Below are 19,414 nucleotides of genomic sequence, written 5' to 3' on the forward strand. Positions count from 1 at the left end.
AGACACCAATCCACGAGTAGTCGTGTAATAAAAAAAAAAAAAAACATTTATTATCATGATAGTAACAGTTAAACATTTAAATAAAATTTACATTTTTTTAATTTTATTTTCAAAGTAGTCCAACAGTACATAACAAAGAGAAATGTGAATGAATAATTGTATTATCGTTATATGTTTTATATTACAAAACGTATTAATTTTAAATAAGCATTTATGGACTGCTAATTACAGATAGTTTATACATTTTAGATTAATATTAGTTGCCGTATATATGCCGTATATATTTTGATACTGAAATGTGGAAGGAAGTAAAGTTACTTTAGCAGAAAGTATTGGAGTTCAATGTTTAGTTATGTTGAGAAACATTTACGTTGGAATTTTCCCTCATAGATCATAGAAGTGCTGCTTTTTTTAAATCAGTGTGTGATACACTTCGTTTGTGCCTATTTTGATTAGCTGGAATTAGCCAATGCAATTAAACGATGTCTTTCATCTTACAAATCCATCATATTGCGACATTAACGAGCCGTTTTATTCCTCTAAACTTCACCACATCAACAGGTCCTGTCAGAGCACAGCTAACTGAGTCATGCTAAGTTAGACATAACTGTAATATTCTGAATAAATCCTTCCTCTTTAGCGCACGTGCAGTCATGTGACCGCGCCCCGATTGGCTGAAAGCAAACTATGGAATTATGTCACAGTTTATGCCAAGCCGTGGAAGGTACCGTACTTTCCATGTCCTAGTGAAAAGCACTGATAGGTCGCTCATTTGGAGGAAGAGAGACTCCAGATCTCACAAACAAATAAAGTCTTTGTAGAGTGTGTCGCAACGTTTGAGTTTTGCATGAAGCCTGTACAAAGTGCACGTAATCTGACCTGTTGAATAGCGTTTAATGATGTAACCCAATGAATGGTCAGATTTGATCAATTATTAATTTTAAGTAAATGTCAGTTTGATTATGCGTGACAAATTTCCAACTACTTAAAAACTTTAATTTCACTTAAGAGTTAAAATGCTACCTTGACTTATTAAATTGATTAAATCATATTAAATCTTGTAAAAATTGTAATAAAGCATGGACATCAATGCTTTAAAAATCAATGCTATTTTTGTTGTTTTTAAACAGATCAATAATCACCTTGTATAGTATTTTTTTTAAGTTGTATACTATTTTTGATCATTTTATTTTATTTTTCACACTGACTGATCTTTCATTTCATTCAAAGTACTTTTTTTTGTATTTGTCTACTCTTTGCGCTCTGTCCAATGCATGATATTTTGCACAATAATGACATTAATGAATATTTTGCATAGTTCTTAATATTTTTACTCCCAAATGATTATATTTAATTAATTTGACCTTCCTAGTGATGCAAAAATGACTTTCTTTCTCTGTGATTTGTGTAGATATAATTACATTTCCTGCAGGGCATCAGTAAAAAACTTAAAACTTGTGCATTTTTTTTATTAAAATCTGTAAATGAATGCTTATTAAAAGAGACAGACTCTGTACTTAGAAAGTTGAAAAAAGCGGCTTTTATTTACAGCAGTATTGCACAAATTAGCACAGAAATGGTTCAGTGCAAAATACAAAAAAGATGCATTTAACAAACAAAACAAACAAACAGAAACAAATAATCATTGTGCTACAAATGTACTGGGTCCTGGGTGGCGTCAGATCGGGTAATGCGGGTGTTCAGTGCAACAGGACTGAAAAGACTCAGTCAGAGGTCCAGTGAGAAATACACAGGTTGGCCTGAAATTCATGAAAAAAAACCCAACAAAACGTTTTGTTCTGGAATCAAAGGGCTAAAGAACGGGAATGCTGCATAAATCTTTCAGAAAATGCAAAAAATGAACACATGCAACATGACACGATGTAGTATGCATTGAAAAACGAGGTCTTTGGTTCGAGTGGTAAACCTGGAACGGTAGACAAGCTAAACATTGTCATTTTGGCAAAGAGCAACAAAACCGATATACAAACAAATGCATATGATAACACAGGGCCATGCATCTTCCACAAGTGGAATTGTCTAACCGACTTCCTTAACTTTCAGCAATACCTTTCACGGTAGGTAGTCAATACATCAGTTCATATTTAAATCTTTGCAACTTATAAAAACACATCATTGTTATACCAACATACTTGACGACTCATCCTGAGCCTTGTGCATTGATTACTGGAATACTGGGACAAACGGTAATAAAAGGCAAAGCCGGGAGAATCTATAAGCTGAAGTAAAGACGGAAGACTGGTTTTGTTCAAGAAATCTACACAGGTGTATTTCCCTTAGTCCCTGAGGCTGTTAAAGTTCATTTAGTCAGGCCAGTTTGTTAGACTCGGGGTAAGGCTGTGGTTGTAATGCGTACGCTACTAGAGGACATGGGCAATTAACTAGAACGGTTGCAAATTTCAATCTCAAATTTGGTGTAACCATAAACCACGTTCCTGTGAATAAAATCCTGATCTATCACCATTGTGCCCCTGAGCAAGGCACTTAAACGCAGTTTCTTCTGTGTGTACGATCGCTTCAGAAGAAAGCTATTCCATATAAATCCCCTTGACCTAAACTACATTCACAAAAATAGTCATTAAAACATGCTGTTTGAACATTAATGAAATCATCAATTAAATGTCACTTTTGCTTACTAAAAAACAAACAAACAGTCCAAACAAGGAATCTAACAAAAACCGAAATACCAAATGTGGAATGTTTATGATGTCAAAACAACAAATATGTCTATGTTAGTTACACTTACTATCTTTGCCTGTCAGATTTGATTTAATCAGCGGCAGGAATTCAAACGCATAAAACAATGCTCGAACTGTGAGATTTAGGAGTACCTGAAGGTGCTCAGAAGACCTTCACACATGACTCTCATCTTTAAACACAAGCATAAAGCAGGCACTTTGATCTTAGCGGGAAAAGCTTTGAAGATAGCAAAACGGCAAAAGCTATTTTCTGGGTAAGAAACACAGTTTGTCAAATGTAGGTTCATTTTGAGTTCTATATAACGTGCTTTAAAAAGAGGGTTCAAGTTAATAATTGATTTTATGTTTTAGGCAAAATCAACGGTTATAAGTCTACAGGCCAAGAAAGGTCTAGTAGTCACTGCCGCTCAAACAGGAGTGCTTTCAAACCAAGCAGCTTTCGGTCGGTCAAAACGGTGATCACCACATGACCAACTTGAACACGAGTGAAATCTGTGCAAGAAACGTTTTTTTGGCTCTGATGCAAAACTCTCCTATTGATTCCTATTGAAATTTCTGCCACGAAATTTACCCTAAGCATGGGATCTTTTGAGAAGTCATTTTTATTTTTGTAATTTCTTCCAAATACACACTAAAATGGAAAGTGTCAGCCGTACTGTAACGTCAAGTTACTGTAACTAGCCAATGTCTTCCTTTCAGTTTATCAGACTACTGACTATAACCTAATGAAAATATTCATGTGTCCCTTCCATTTGTAACAAAGCTTGCAATGCAGTAGCTCAGTGCTTTAAATTTCTCAATGCATTGGGAGTCATGTGAAAAGGACTTTAATTATGTGGCTTCAAAGTGAGAATGCATTTGATATATGCAAATAATATAGGTAAAATTTCTATATATTGTGAGCTTCGGTCATATCCTCAATTGCAATTGTATAAAAACTCCGACTTCATTTTCTGTTTTGGGGTTTGTCATCTTCTATTCTATTTGATTTGTATAGACTACGCAAACCAAAGGCAAGTGCAAACCTGGAGCCATTGAACACGCGAGGGACAGGCAGAACCACTAATATCGCCGCTTGACCGACTAACGTCCACGTTCAAATTATACACAAAATGTACAAATTAAATACAGTGAAAATAAATATAAAAGCAATAAAGAAAAAGACAGGGTAAAGACCAAAAAGAGAGACGTGTCAAGGGCAAACAGGCAATGAAGGCACGTTTTCCACACTCCACGTGGGGTTAAAAAAACCTCCACGTCAACACAGCATCTAATGGCTCAGCTTTCCATGTGAACGCAGGAAACTCTGCTGTGAGTCAGTCTATGGATGGCCGAGGGTCCCGATTTATGTATCCGTCCAGGTCTGCACACATCCCGACAGGTCCAAAACTGTACGCCGAAACCCGGAGAGGTTTGCGGAAGAGCAGCGCTGCTGTTATCCCTTATTATGTACATATTTACAGTCAGATGTATGATGCTACATGTCTGCTACGCGTCTGCTGGGCGTTCAATGTGTCGATCATCTCCTTCGCAGGAAAAACTGTACTACACGTCCGATAAGGTCGTTCATCCACACGATGACGGCGTGTTCGTTGGGGGCGCGCAGCTGGGCCGCGTTGTTCCCGCCTGCACCGGCCTGTTCGGACGAGAGGAAAAACAAGGCATTTCTTTGAGAATCATGTTTTTAAAATCGAATAGTGCATGCAAATAGACAAGCGCTGCTGACAGATAGCAAGAAAAAGTGTTAGATCCCCGGTGGAGTCCTTTATGGACGCCGTATTCGTGTACATCAAAAACCTCGAGACATTTTCATCTTTTTTTCTATGCCATAAAACACTTTTCTTAAGCTTTACATGCCTTGAAAGAAGACTAATACAAAATACAAAGCTTATTCTCACGTTGATACAACTTTAAAAAATATTATGAATTTCATTTATTTAATTTATCAATGCTAAGAGTATTACAACTTTAATCTCACAATGCTAAGACTTCATTCTTGTAATTTTGACCATTTTCAAAACCTCACAATGCTTTAATAAAGGACTTTATTCTCAAAATATTACGGCATGTCATGTAACTCAACGTTCAGTTGAAATTTTTTATAAACAAAGACCGAGGCTTACAACAATACGTTACCGCGGCAGTGCTATATTGCATTTGTTAGAATCTAAAAGTAGTACGCATAAAATACATGAAGCATTTCATAGCTGTAATTTAACTTTAAGGGCATGAACGTAGACTTAATACGTAGAATCTAATTGGAGGGTTTAGCATAGCATACTAACATTTCTTTATTTATTAATTAGCTACATTTCCTGAATGCTAAAATTCTTTTAAGGGATTGACGTTGAGGTAAATGCTAAAAATAGCACTGTTTAGCATACTGATCTACTATTTTTGGATGCATATTAGCGCACGTACGCACATGTTGAAATCATTCTGACTCACAGCTGCTAATCTTTACAGTAAAGAGCCACCCAGGCAAGACCTTCAGCATATACCGTGACACTCTGCACCATGTTGACATATAAAATACCATGTTGAGACCTTGATGCTTTGAGGGATTTACAGTATCTTCACGCCGGTCAGATCTACGACAAACGTAATACAGGAACCAGCAGCTGCCAGGTTATCCGGTGATCTCCGAGTCTGTGAGATTTGGCAGCGGCTGACCTGAACCAGGTGGCCTCGTTCTGGCCTGCAGCTCTGCGCTGCGTTCACCCGGCGTGCTGAATGACTGCGATAAGCAGCGAGGGCATTTCCCCCAGGAGACTGGCAGGAACTCGTGAGGAAACGCACTCTACAAGCCAGAAAAAGAGACGAAAAAGAAAGCCTTTCCTGCAGAGAATGAAAGGGGGATGAAAAACAGCAGGCCGGGGCGTGACCCTCACCTCCACGATAAGAATCTACTCTCAGACGGCTGCTATCAACAGACCGGGTGAATCTCATAGAAACTGCTATTTCAGCCCACGATCCAAACACAAATGTTTCAAAAATAACAAAAATGATTCATAGAATTAATACATGTATTTAGGTGATGTTTATTTCACAAATGAAAGTAACTGAGTAAAATAAGCAGTAAAAAAAGCACCAAAAAAAATCTTAAAAGAGGCCTTTTATTTATGTAATTAATTTTACATCACATTTTCAACTTACAATTTACTTTAAATAATTTTTTTAAAGCTTTTGGTTGACTTTTTTTTTTTATACATTCCAACCAATTTTTGTAAATATTAAAAACTAAATTATTATAATAATAAGTAACAGCATTGGAAAGCTTGTGGTTTAAAGTGATCAAATGTTATGCTAATAATGCCCCGTTGCTTTTTTTCTTTAAGCCAAATCTAATTTATTTATATCTTTTGGATTTGGGGTGAAATTACCTATTTTTATGAGATTTTGTCATTCATTTCACTTCACAATTTCAATTTACAATTTAATTACAATATTTTTTATACATTCGTACGCACAAAAAAATAATAATAAGTAACAGTAATTGTAAGTTTGTGGTTTAAAATGCTTAACTTTTATGCTAATAATGTCACATTGCAAAAAAAGGCTCTTAAATAGGCTTTTTCTTTAAGCAAAACCTAGTTTATTTCTTTCTTTTGGGTTTGGAATGAAATGACCCATTTTATGAGATTCACCTGGCTATCACATACACATTCGTTAATTAACTAAATCACTGAATCAAGGCAGGTGTGCGTCTGTGAATACAATCGACCTGCATGGGGTCTAAATTAGGCCCTGTCATAAAACACTTTCTTTGCAAACAAAAGACAGAGAGTGAAAAAACACAGCTTTTAATTCAGTAAAAGCCCTGCCAAAAATCACAACGTGCCCAAGGAGGGATTGTGTGCTCAGCCAGAGGAAACAGGTGAGGAGGAAGTGGAGTGAAATGGAGGGAGATTTCACTGTGTGTGTGTGTGTGTGTGGTTATACAAGAGAATCATGAGTCAGTGGGACTGTGGCGCTCGAACCGTACATGCTTCAAAGAGAAATACTCGTTTCAAATGCTGCATATTTTCACATGACGTTCATTTCGACTTGAGTGAGTCAACGCTAAACCACGCGTCACTGCGAGTCAATGATTTCCACAACAAAATATCTCCCGAGGTCACCGAGTTTAAGTGAACTGAATACAAGGTGCATTTCAGGAAGCAGTGCCACACTGATTTAAATATGAAGGAAGCCTGATCCGAAAAAGAGCTAAGTTTACTGATATGGGTTTTTCAATGACCAGTAGGGAGTAGGATTGCCGCTGCATGAATGAAGATGAGCTTATCGGGTGACTGATTCAAATTATGTTTTGTTTTGCAACCTTTTTTTTAAAACCCAAGGAATCTGAAATACCATCAAAAACGTTAGCGTAGTTACAAATAGAAGCATACTACTGTTGTTATTGCTATTTTTTTACCTATTTTTTAATATTTCTGAACAATTAGGATGTTAAAGACATGCAATATTCTATATATATATATATATATATATATATATATATATATATATATATATATATATATATATATATATATATATATTAATATAGACATTTATGCAGTAGTTGCCTTCATATTTCATGCACTGTTTCTGCAAAGATATTTTGCAATTGTTTTACATTACTCCATATTGGCCACTTCATGTTAGATGACCTTAGAATTAACTTTTTATGTGCACAATGCATAGCATGTAGTGCAGTTAACCGAAATAATATTTAAATGCATGCGTAATGCGCTGTACGAAGCTGAGCTATATTCACGTTATATACCAAGACTGTTAGTGCGCATTTGCAAAAACAACTGGCACGATTTCAATAGCGCTAAAGCATTTACATGACATTTAAAAAGGATGAATTACATTTTTTATCTGACTGTAATCAACCGTTTTAAGTGTGTTACAAGCCCCTTAAGGATGGTAAAAATTTTAAACGACTTCAAACGGAATTCTAAGTCGGAACTTTCTGTTTTAAAATTTGGAGGGAGATTTAATGCTTCCATTAATTGGACTCAGATACGATGACCCTAAAACAGCCAAACGGCATCAGATTTATAGGTCTATCACTAGTTTACATAACCGCTCATATGCTGTTACGAAAGAGCAGTTGTGTGTTGCATGTACAACTTAAGCGGGTCACGAAAAGGCTCATGGTTGTGATGTGGTGAGCGCGTCTTCGAAACCAGCGTGACACTGCAGATCGAGTAAAATGACAGAGGCGCATCCCTCTAATCAGGCACAATTAGCTTGTGCGTCGCTGCGGAAAAACAGACTTATTTACTATTTCAACCCGGTTTGAGTTAACACAGATCAGCGCTAGCCTCCATCTGGGATCAATTCATCCCCGTTAGCTTTTAAAACAATCTTGACACAAAAGACGGTGTTTATCTAGAGTCCTATCTGTACTGTGGGATCGGGGGGCGAGCGGAGAGAGCATACGGGAGAAGAAGAGTGGCATCCCTGACTCATCCTGCGGGGACAATGGAGTCTGGCGTGGAAAAAAAACCCCAGCGACCACATGCAAGAAAAACAGAGCTGCCACAGCTCAACAAAGCCAGAGCGCAGCAAAACAATCCTCGCAGACTGTAGAGAGCTGCTAATGCATTCACAGATGGCCGGTCCGCTTTTGCCAGAGCTGGTAAAGTGCATGTAATACAACACAAGAGCATGTGCTTTCAGTTTACGTGGAGGAACAGCATGTGACAAACTCACGAAATAGAAAAACATGGAGCAACAAAAAACATATTACATGCTACGCCATATTAGCTGCACGGTCGAGTCGTGTTATTGCGTAATGACTTGAAAACACGAGAGAAACGTACAAACAGATGCAGAGGAAGCAAACTTTGGGACCAATGACAATATTTCATCAAAATTCTAAATTTACAGTAAGTTTACATTTGTGAACTAACAAACAAAAATGATCTTAGTAAATGTTAAAATTAACCTGAACTAAGAATTAAGTCCTAAAATAATCAAAAAGTGTCATTTATACATTATCTAATGCATCTGAGCCAACATAACCTAACAATAAACAGTAGTGTTATTATTTCTTCTATATCAGTTTTTGTTGTTTCAAAGTTTTTTATTAGTTTTCAGTTTGCTACAGTTAGGTTATTATATATTATTTATATTTTTAAAATATTTTTTTAATGGTCTTAGTTTCAGTTAACTACAACAACCGCATCAATAAAATATTTTTTATTAATGTTCGCAATGATTAAAAAATAATGCAACAAATTTCCTAATACACGAAACATTAAAATAATCAAACAAATCCGTCAGTTTTCAATTGGTAAATTTTTTTTACAATAAATGTTTTGTACAGTTTTTCTAATATTTATTGTTTAATTATTACATTTTATTATTACCATTTAAAAAATAACTAATGCATGCTCCTGGTTTTATCGTGCTTGATTAAAGGGCACGATAACCGAAAGCCATTTTATGTCATTGTAATCTAAATCCCAAAATAAATCGAGTTTTATATTTAATTTACCACAAAACTACGCAACAAAACATATTAAATTCATTTTACCCTTGCACAATCATTTTCATCCATTATGGTGTTTAATATCAACCCCGACCAAAGATGTTCACGCCACGAATAACTATAACAAAACATACTATATTAGTTAAGACCAATGCACGATAACATTCTGCGTGTGCTGCAGTTTTGTCATTTGCCGCTTTAAAAGTTTGAGCCCTTTCAAAGTCAAGTGGATTCTGATTGGCTGTGAGTGATTAATTGCTCATAAAATCACTCCGCGTGTGATTCCAACAATATTGTTTCTTTGTGTCAACTGCTGCATCGTTATCTACTCGATGAAGCGTCCGACGATTCATTCAAGCTGCGCCAGGCAGTTGAAGTTCTGACTTACTGCTAGTCACTCAATCAGCCCTAACCCTCAGGGAGACAGTACGTTTGCAGCATGTTCGAACATAAACGTATGCAATCATCTCCTGAGAGGTAGCCGCATGACTCAATAGAAACTTCGCCAGCTACAATGCCCCGGACTGTTCCAGTTCTCCGGGGAAGAGGCCTGCAACAAAAGAGCATTGATGCAAAAAGCTGACAAAGGTCCGTCATGTGTGATTTTTGCAGGGCGAGATGCAGACATTAGCGGCGCTGGAACAACAAGCAGCTCTGTGGCCAGACATCTGCTCTGCATTAGCGCGGTGCTTACGAACAGAGTGCTAGCATGTCACACCAGCGCTCCTCTATCAGAGCCAGCGCTGGAGAAGTGCTGAGGAGAGCGGACGATCTGGAAACAGACTTTGCGTCCAGGACAATTATAGGGTCTCCAATAAATCCCAGCTGAAGTTTCTGATTATCTTTCTATTTATGAGAGGAACTCGAACGGAAAGCTCACACCGAGTTCCTGCATTTAATAAACAAGGCTGCCAGGAGAGATTTGATTGCTAAAGTTTTTCTTCATTTATTTTTTTTTTTATTGGTGCCAAGCATCATTATTAATATTCCTCATACTCACTGTTAGGGCTTTATTCAAATCCAAAACACAAAGTGTTAGACGTTATTAGGCACATAACTCGTCCTAATACCTCGGATCTTGAGTGGGAGAGGTGTGATATTGATTTTCTAAGTGGTCGAAATTACAATTTTTGTCTGGCGAAGGATAAAACAAGCCAATAAAATCTCATAAACTTGCGATGAATTAGGGACCAGGCCATATTTAGAGGCTTGGGGATATTGTAAATGTTCTTAAGCGTCATTTTAAATTAGTGATTTTAAGAAAGTGGGTGTACATTAATGCAACTGCATCTTTAAAGATATGCCAAGCTCTAAAATATTTTGAGTAGAATGTGAATAATAATGATCAATCCATATGCTTTAACTTTTACAAAAACTGGACCTCACTGGGACTTTAAATATTCTGAAAAACTGGGGCCAGAAAGGTCTATATTATAATTAATATAAAATTAAAAAATTATTTCTAGGGTGTTGCTAAGTGGTTTATAGCAGCCTAGAAATATTTTTAATACACTATGAACCACATAGCAGTGCTCTGACATGAGCTTAGATAGCATTTTTACAATTTTATCAATTGTTTTTTGTGGCATTATCTGAATTTTTAAGTCCACATTTCAAATGTGGAAATACTTAACTTTGCTAAATCAGTTATACCAAAAATCACCACATAGACCTCATGTTAATGAATGAATGGTTCACTATGAATGTTCACTATGCATACTAAAGTGCGTGTAACCCGTCAAAATAAAAGTTTGGTTTACTATTGCTCTGAATAATGTACATAATGGGGTGCTACAAAACTTTAATTTTAAGGAATAATCATACAGTATTTCTTTAGCATTTTAACTGCGTTTATTAAACCCCCTTTATTTAAAAAAAACCCCAACTTTATTAAATAACAAATATTTTATGCCTTAAAATGTAAACACACAACATAGAATTTCTTTGGGGGAAAAATAATAAGGCTATTGTAAGAATGAATTAAACTTGTTTTTATGCTTTCAAATAATGCTAACACAGAATTTGCTAACAATAAAACATAAGCGTGGAAAAAATAAGACATATCCTAGGAATCTAAACTTGTAACTTTTGTTAAAATTTTAATAAATTGTGCTTAAATTGTGTAAAATTTATTAAAAATTTATAGATTTATTTATATATATATATATATATATATATATATATATATATATATATATATATATATATATATTTTTTTTTTTTTTTTTTTTTTTTATATATTTATTTCTGTAATTGTTAGGGTTCGTTTTTAACCCGACATTACAAATGTAGAAATACTTAAATCCTTTGACAGTTTTTCCAATCAATTATTCCAAAATTCTCCATATTGAGGTCAAACAAACATGATCCAAACAAACAAACTAACACACGCAGGAGCCCGAAGTTACATCACAGACACGTGAAAAAAGAAACAAACAAAAGCAAAGAGTTCAACCCCTCCATTAGGAGTGCTGGCAGGACGTTTCCTCTCTGACCCTGACAGAGAGCGGCTCTCGCTAGGCCCGAGTGCGTCTTTATGGCGCTGACGAGACTGACCAGCTGCATAATTAGAGCCCAGAGCCTAACCGCAGGGTAAACATAATGAAGCTGAGCCGTCCCAGACACATACAGCTCTGCCATGCAACCCTCTTTCTCTCTCTCTCTCTCTCTGTCTCTCTCTTTTCAGATGACCCCTCGGCCTATTAGAGACTCCACCAGGGCTATTAGTCTGAGTCTTTAAGAGAAGTGGGCGGTTTGGGGGGGCGGGCAGGGGATGAATTCTGCTCTTCCTGGGTCATCTGAACCACGGCAGACTCTGTACGACGTCGTTGACACGCACGCTGTAATGTTAGGGCTGCTCACCGTGTTTCATTAAATGGACCTCGCACCCGCTCTTAACCGTGCTGCAAGGTTATTTTTAAGTTTTGCATTGTTTTAACATATAAAATGTCCGAAATTAAACACCTCGGGACTTCGGGGTGACTTAAAATGCTTAAAAACAAAATACTTCTTTTCTTAGAATTCTGACTTGACTTGTTGAGTTTACGTTTCGCAATTCTGACTTCTTTCCATAGAATTTACATCCCGAAACTGTGATCCGAATTCCGAGCTTACATCCCACAGTTCTGACTTTTTCTTCCTTTTAATTCATTGGGATGAGTTACCATGCCAAAAACTCCTTGTTTTCTTCCTTAGAGCTTTCATGTGGCAACTGAAATAAAAAAAAAAGCCTAAAAGTATTTCTACGTGTGAAAAAGTCATGTAAAACACAGTTCAACATCAGCTTTCTCACACATTTATCCAGCCTAAAACCACAATTTCTGCTTTAAAAATGGCCTTCTGGGGTCCTAAACCGGAGCACCTCCTAAGATAAGGCTACAGGGTGTGTCTGGAGAACCAGGCAAACACGACACGTCTAGCAACAATGAATCACTGATGAATCAAGTGCACTTATTTACAGTAAATGCGTCATGCATCATTCTATAAGAGCCCATCTCTCTGAAGACATGTGATTGTTCTGGAAGGATATTATTTTAAGCAAGAAAAAACCTACACTTTGAAAACAAAACAAAAAGTGAAGTATGAGACACAGTTTAATCCAATTACCAACAAATCCTATTTACACCAGCATTCACAAGTTTGGAGACGGTTTTGTTTTTCAATATTAATAAAAGTAAAATTGTTTATTTAGGACTATTAGAATGATTTCCGAAGGATCGCGTGAAACCGCTTTCAATTGAAGGACAAAATGACTTCTTAAAAGGAAAAAACTATTTTAAATGGTAATAATATTAAAAATAAATTAAATAAATGCAACCTTGGTAAGCGCTTATCAAAAACGTTTTTAAAAAAATCTTACCAATGAAAAAAAATGATGGAAATGTATGAAAAAAAGCTCAAACGTAATGTCAGTCTTTCGTTCACACGCAATAAATAGAAACCGTTGCCTTAACAAGAAGCGCTAATAAATGTACCGTTGAGTTGTTTATGAGCACGTCTGGGCTCCTGCCTACAGGTATATCTTTCAAGAGGTTTGCAGGTCTTGCTCACTTGAACGGTGACTAAGGTAATTTTACGCAGCAATAACCAGAGATAGCCGGAGTAGATAAGGCTCTATTTGCATGCTGAGCTCACAGAGACGACCTCGATCAAAAGCAGAGAAGCTGTTCGACTAAAAATCCTCAAACAAGCGACCCCAATCCAAATCCATGACGAGCCGAGTCGAGAGCGCGAGGTCTGACGCAACATAATAAACACAAATACTAGCAGACGGAACGGTGTCCAACTGGACGGCTGCCCAAACAGGAAGCGTGACACACAAGTGCTGGAGTCCAAGAGGCGAAAGGCAATAATTCTTCAGCGGAGGTATTAATTATCTCAGATTTAACCAATGCAATAACAGAATCTTATCAGAGCCGGCGACGTCATTATACAGAGAAAACACGTTTGCATGTTCATAAAGATAACCAAAGGTGGACATACTGTACCGGCATGGCTATATTTGCATAAGGAATACATAAACAAACTTGAGTCGTACAGCTCTGGACGTTAATCTAACAAGGCCATATCTATAATATCTCATTTTATAGTAAGTGCTCATCAATTCATGGAATACCCGATTTGACCAATTTCATATATAGCGGTGCTAATAGCAGTTAAGACTATAACTGAAAAGATAATGCAGTAAAAATACTATGTACGTAAAAAATATGTATTGCAAAACACTTTTGCTGCTATAAAGGTGGGATAAGGGTAGGGTTAGGGAGAGGTGTGTGTAGGTATTTCAAAAAAATATAAGTACTATGTAAAAGTTAAGGCCCCTTAATATAAAGTGGGAAAGTTCTGTCTAATAAAATTACATTTCTAATAAAAAGTGAGACTCCAAAGAGGGATCGTAAATGAACGGTTACTGATTATTGTATAATCTAGAAACGGAGAACGAGATGATGAAAGGCAAAGTGTGAACACCACATCAGCCTTGATTCTTTATGAAGAACCTTGATTTCCTGACTGCTGCCGAAGTGATGCAACGTTAAGAAACACAAGTTATGAAAATAAAGCTCCCTTTACAGGGGCAGAGTAAACATTTCCCTCATTAAGGCCCTGATCTGCAGAGACTTGCGATGCCGCTTTCTCGTGCACGCTCCTCTCTGTCTGCAACACCTGATTTAAACTCTGATGCGAGAGGGGGGGCGGCATCCAAACGCAAATTCTAACCAGCTCCCCTGGACAGACAAAGAAAGGCGTTGCTCTAGCGAGTGAAAAGATTTCATCATCGTCAATCTACCGCGCTTGATCCTGTGGTGTCACCTCGATGTTACTCACCCCCAGACAGTACAGGCGGTTGAACTCGTCTCCGATGCGCCGCAGCTCCCGGGCGACCGCCATCTCCGGCCCCATGGCTCCGACAGGTGCTGCCATCTGCACGCGCTGCTGGCTAGGTTCGGCAAACCATACCTCTGAGAAACGCAAGTGGATTCAAATTTTTAAACGCGTTCGAACCTCAAATGATAGGGTTGAGCAATATGAGCAAAAATATTTTGCGTTTCTTTTTAAATTAGAGGTGATTCAAACACTTAAAAACGCTAACGAAATGTCTTTAATTTCCAAATCAAAGGTAAGTCTGATTTAATTTTTAATGGAAAACTTTAAAACACTAAAAACATATTTTGGAATACAAAACAACAGACAAAAAAAAAAAAAACTTTTTAGAAACAATTTTCATTTGCTAGTAAAACTGTTAATAACACTATAGCAATAGTAGCAAGTAACATGTATATATATATATATATATATATATATATATATGTATATATATATAATAAAAAAAAATATATATATATATATATATATATATATATATATATATATAATCTTTTTTGTCTGATATTTTTCATTTACAACTTTTTGATAAATATTTTTTCTATATAGTGAACACATTTTTGTTAAAAAAACATTACTAATCTTTCTGATCATTTACAACTTTTTAAAATAAGAATTAGTTTTTTGTCCCTTTATCAGTGAACTACTTCATAAGTCTAACAGATAAATCTGTATTTTTTTAAAAATACATTACTAATCATAGGTGATTTCTTTAAAATTAAAATATTTTAATTAAAATTTAATAAAACTAGCTTTGTCTCTGTGCATCTAGTGATTTAGAATAAGGAGGCATGTCATATTTAGAGATAAATCTGTTTTTTTACGAGAACTACAAATGAAGACATTTCCTATTTCATTTCATTCCTCTACTGTTTTTTTCTTTTCCTTCAAAAGCCACTATCAAGCATCCAAATGCGCTTAATTTAATTCAAAAATTAATTCTATTTGACAAGAGTCTTGCCGGATGCAACTTTGTCCTCTTGCATTTCTACTCTTGTATTTCGTATGGCATGGTCTGGCGCCCCCTCCAACCTCAGTTTTGGTTTTTCCAGCCATGAATATTTGGCAACCGTGCTAAAACGACACGTCGCTGATCGCAAGACAGTAGCTGGGTTCACGAGGCTAAACGCTAATATCACCCAAATTCTGTCTGAACTCAAATTGATCTCGCGTTATGACTCAGGCGAGAAGCTGTTTGACTGTTATTGCTCGCGCTCAATCATATTAGGACCATTGGATGCTCATTTCCCTTCGCAGCTCCGCTAGACCTGTACCAGACGATATCTCAAACATCGCTCGAAGTTTTAGTCAACGCTTTCACCTCGTTCTCCGCGCGGTGCCAACGATAACAATGAAGCAATGCTGCGGCGGTCGGGACGGGACGGCCGTGCGCTCGCTTCTGGGTTTGATTCATCTTTCTCAAGGCGGAATCAGACGTCTGACCCGGCAAGACGTGCTCAAGAAGGGTTCATTCGTGCCATTTCGAGACCTTGCGCCGGCACAATGCAGCAGCTGAAGGTATAAACAAGAGGCCGCTGGTAGAGGAACTCTCCCGTCGAGCTAGCAACAGATGAGAGCCCTGATAAGTTATTGTTGTTTCTCTTCGCCATTAAGAGCGGCTACAGGAAGACAATTATCGCCATCTCGTATCTCCAGGCTCTCAATGGGGAAAACGGAGATGGTTGGATCTCGTGTCTAGCCTTCACAAAAGGCAGGCTAGTCTATTTTGACTGCGCGCACTGAGGCCGATTCTCTGACTGCTTTCTTGAGGCCTCGGGACGGCGAAGGTAAACAAGAAGACGACGGGGCCAATCAGCCCGCTCCATCTGAGGCGTCACGAAAAGAGATGGGTCGCGCTCGGCGGTCAAGATGTTGTGAACGAACCGAGCCCACGCGATCTGATGTTGACGGAGAGGAAATGCAGGTGGCTTCTTTTTAGAGCCGTTTTCACAAAGACAAACGAGTCGACTCGGGGCTGCTTGTAAACGAGAAGAACATGCTTTCTGGAAGAGATTCCCGAGACAAGTGCACTGCCAAGCATCAAAACATTGTGCTTATCACTGCACTAATGGGGAAAACCGAGAGCCAAGTTAAACATCCGAAGCACTCAAATGGACGAGATTCATAAACCGCGAGAAGCGGCTACGTTCGTATTTTTAAGCACCTTTATTTCACCTGTCGAATCGGACTTTTTACTTGATTAACTATGCCGAACATGCTTGCCATATAACTAATGTATTACATTTTCACCAACATAAAATATTTTTAAACAAAAAATATGTTTTAGGTATCTGTCCACTGACCCCCAGGGGCCCCCGAAACCCGACTGCCCTTTGACCTTGGGAATAAAGCCTTGTTTTAGATGACAGTTAAACGGATTACCGACTTCAATTGCCGTAAAATGTTTACGAAACGATCGCCAAAGCGCGCGTGATTCAAAGGCGGGAAACTTTAGAATTTAAAATGACCCCGTTCTTAACGGACTAATCCGCTAAAAGAAAACCGTTAAAGCGCCTCGCTGTTCGTCGCGCTAAATGTCGCGCTCACACACCACAGAATAGAGCCTTTTATTCTCCAGGGGGCTCTTACCATCACTTTGGCCGTCTTGCGCTTCGGAAATATTGGGCATTAGCGGGGAACTTGGCACAGAATCGCTGTCGACGGAAAAATAGCCACTAGAGGACCTGGAGAAGGTTCGGCACATCGGTGACCTCGACTGGTGACTATTCGACATGGCAATCCCTCCCCTTAACGGGTCCCCATCGCTCGGCTGAGGGAAGTCAAAGTGCTCGGTGCGCAAGACGGCTCCGCCACCGGCGCTCTCTCCGCTCCCCCGCGAGGCCGGGCCATTGGCCAGCGTTTGCTCTCTGCAGAACAAACAAAACACTCATTACTGTCTTTTGCAAGCGTTTCGCAGAGGAATTGTGCGGGCTGCTGAATTTCCAGTCCGTTTCGCGGCGATTAGCACGCGATTGGAGACCCGGCCGGCGGCGGACGCCAAGACCGGCGAAGTGCGTCACAAACTCCGACTTCCTATTTCTCCCTTACAGCGAAACGTTTTGGGATTAAAAAAAAAACACGAGTACGCGCGGGTGAGCGTCGCGTCCGAGCACCGTGGCGGAATCCACGCGCGTCTTCAACTTTTGTTTGTTTCGTCCAGACGGGTTTATCGCGCCGCGCTTATTAAAACGAAAACGAATTCTCCCGTGAACCGGTTCAGTTTGCGCAAACCGCGACAAAACAGCGGCGTATTAGAAAAACAACTACGAGCTAAAATAAAAAAAAATAAACAAACTCCTTCGTGATGTCGCGCCCGCACGTCTTAGCCCCAATACGCGCTTTACCGTCCGCACGAGCGCGCGATAGAAACGCGCACGCGACCGGCTCGCGCGTTCTTTCTTCGGGTTTTCTTTGAGTCTCGCTCGTCGGCGAGCTGCGAAGTCAGCGTTTTACCAACAGCGACGAGCGTCGAGTGCGACGCCTTTATTTCTTCCTTTTAATTTCACTCGGTCCGACCGGCGGCGCGAGCGCGGGGCTTAACGGCGACTCGTTTTCGACGCGAAACACTACGCGCACCAAAACAAAGTTTCCTATTAATAGGAGCGCGTCGACGCCTCCAAGCGTTCGCGCAAACAGACAGCAGACAATAGCGCGAAGTTACGCGAGTATCGGTCTGACAGATCAGACGCTCGCGAAAAATAAATAAACAACAATAATAATAAATATAGGCGACGCGCGCGGCGGCGAGTTCGAAATCGCCAATGTTTCCGGCCGGGAACGTTTAGAGACATGTTTCGAAAGTAAAGCGCGAATAAATGCATCTTATACAGGCGTCGGCAGACATCGCCTGGCGTACATCTGTAGAACTTCAACAACAGCCGCGGCTTTTCACGGTATTTTCACTTATTTTCGGTGAATAACGGAAAGGAAAACAAAGCAAACAGGTGCCCGTCGTTCCCCATCGCAAAACAGTTAAATTATTCACTCTGGTTAAATGTCAACACGTACGGGCCACTAAGGGGAGTGGACTACATCTCAACTTTTGTTGTCTTTGCGACATTGTTTGGCTGGACGCTACGCAAGTTTCACTTTTTTCCCCCCTCCGCCGCAGCGCGCAACTTTTTGTGTGTGTGTGTTTTGTTTTTTTGCGCGTTATGCTTCGCTGGCATAAAACATCCACGCGAAAAATAATCCTCGAAAAACACTAAACAAATGAATCCACCCGATTGCGCTCCCTTCGGGTTTTAAATCACGTCGGTGGCGTAAATTCTTACCGCGTCGTCTCTTTAAAAAAAAAAAAAAAAAAAAAAAAAAAAAAGACAATACCGCGTAAAAAAGTGCAAAAAAAAAGTTGTCTTAAAGCCGGCATATTGCGCGATACGCGACAAACGACTCACCTGGACGTATCAGACATATCCGCCTGGGCGAAAACGCGTTAACGCATCTTAGCGATAGACAACAAAACAAAGGGCAAATTTCGAAGTATCCAGAGATTAAAAAGCGTCGTAAAAAATAATTGAGTACAATTCCAATAGCAGGCGATCGATGGCTCTAAATCTCTCGATGCGTTCGTTTCCTTTGGAGCAGCTGTCACATAAGATCCTGTTTGAAAATCGTCCACAGGATTGTTTTGAATGGTCTCTTTTGTCTCGGTGTTTTCTTAAGTGCACTTCCTCGCCGAGGCTCGCTCTCCGGCGTCTGTTCCGCAGAGAGAGAGCAAGTTATTCTGCCGTCTATTCACTGAAGCGAACCGCTGTGTAAAAAAACCCCGAGAAGCCACGCCCACGTGGGATGGGCTTGTGATGGTCAAACCCACAGGGCCGGG

General features: G+C 38.9%; 1 protein-coding gene across 1 annotated transcript; it reads right to left on the bottom strand.

The window, feature by feature from the left end:
- Window positions 1-1,517: 1,517 nt before the first annotated feature.
- Window positions 1,518-19,339, bottom strand: LOC122357020 (bcl-2-like protein 11). Its single transcript, XM_043256197.1, has 4 exons — window positions 18,987-19,339; window positions 17,179-17,456; window positions 14,533-14,666; window positions 1,518-4,356 (listed from the first exon to the last, which is right to left on the bottom strand). The coding sequence occupies exons 1-4, from the start codon at window positions 19,001-19,003 to the stop codon at window positions 4,240-4,242; spliced, it is 546 nt and encodes a 181-aa protein (XP_043112132.1). The 5' UTR covers window positions 19,004-19,339; the 3' UTR covers window positions 1,518-4,239.
- Window positions 19,340-19,414: the final 75 nt, after the last annotated feature.

The sequence above is a fragment of the Puntigrus tetrazona genome, chromosome 13 (assembly GCF_018831695.1).
Source record: "Puntigrus tetrazona isolate hp1 chromosome 13, ASM1883169v1, whole genome shotgun sequence".
NCBI classification, from domain to species: Eukaryota; Metazoa; Chordata; class Actinopteri; order Cypriniformes; family Cyprinidae; genus Puntigrus; species Puntigrus tetrazona.

Excerpts from the sequence above, each read along its gene's own strand:
- LOC122357020 (XM_043256197.1), bottom strand. Across the intron at positions 14,667-17,178 it reads GCAAGACGGCCAAAGTGATG|AGGTATGGTTTGCCGAACCT; the intron begins GTAAGAGCCCCC and ends TGCGTTTCTCAG. Across the intron at positions 4,357-14,532 it reads ACCGCCTGTACTGTCTGGGG|GCCGGTGCAGGCGGGAACAA; the intron begins GTGAGTAACATC and ends TCGTCCGAACAG.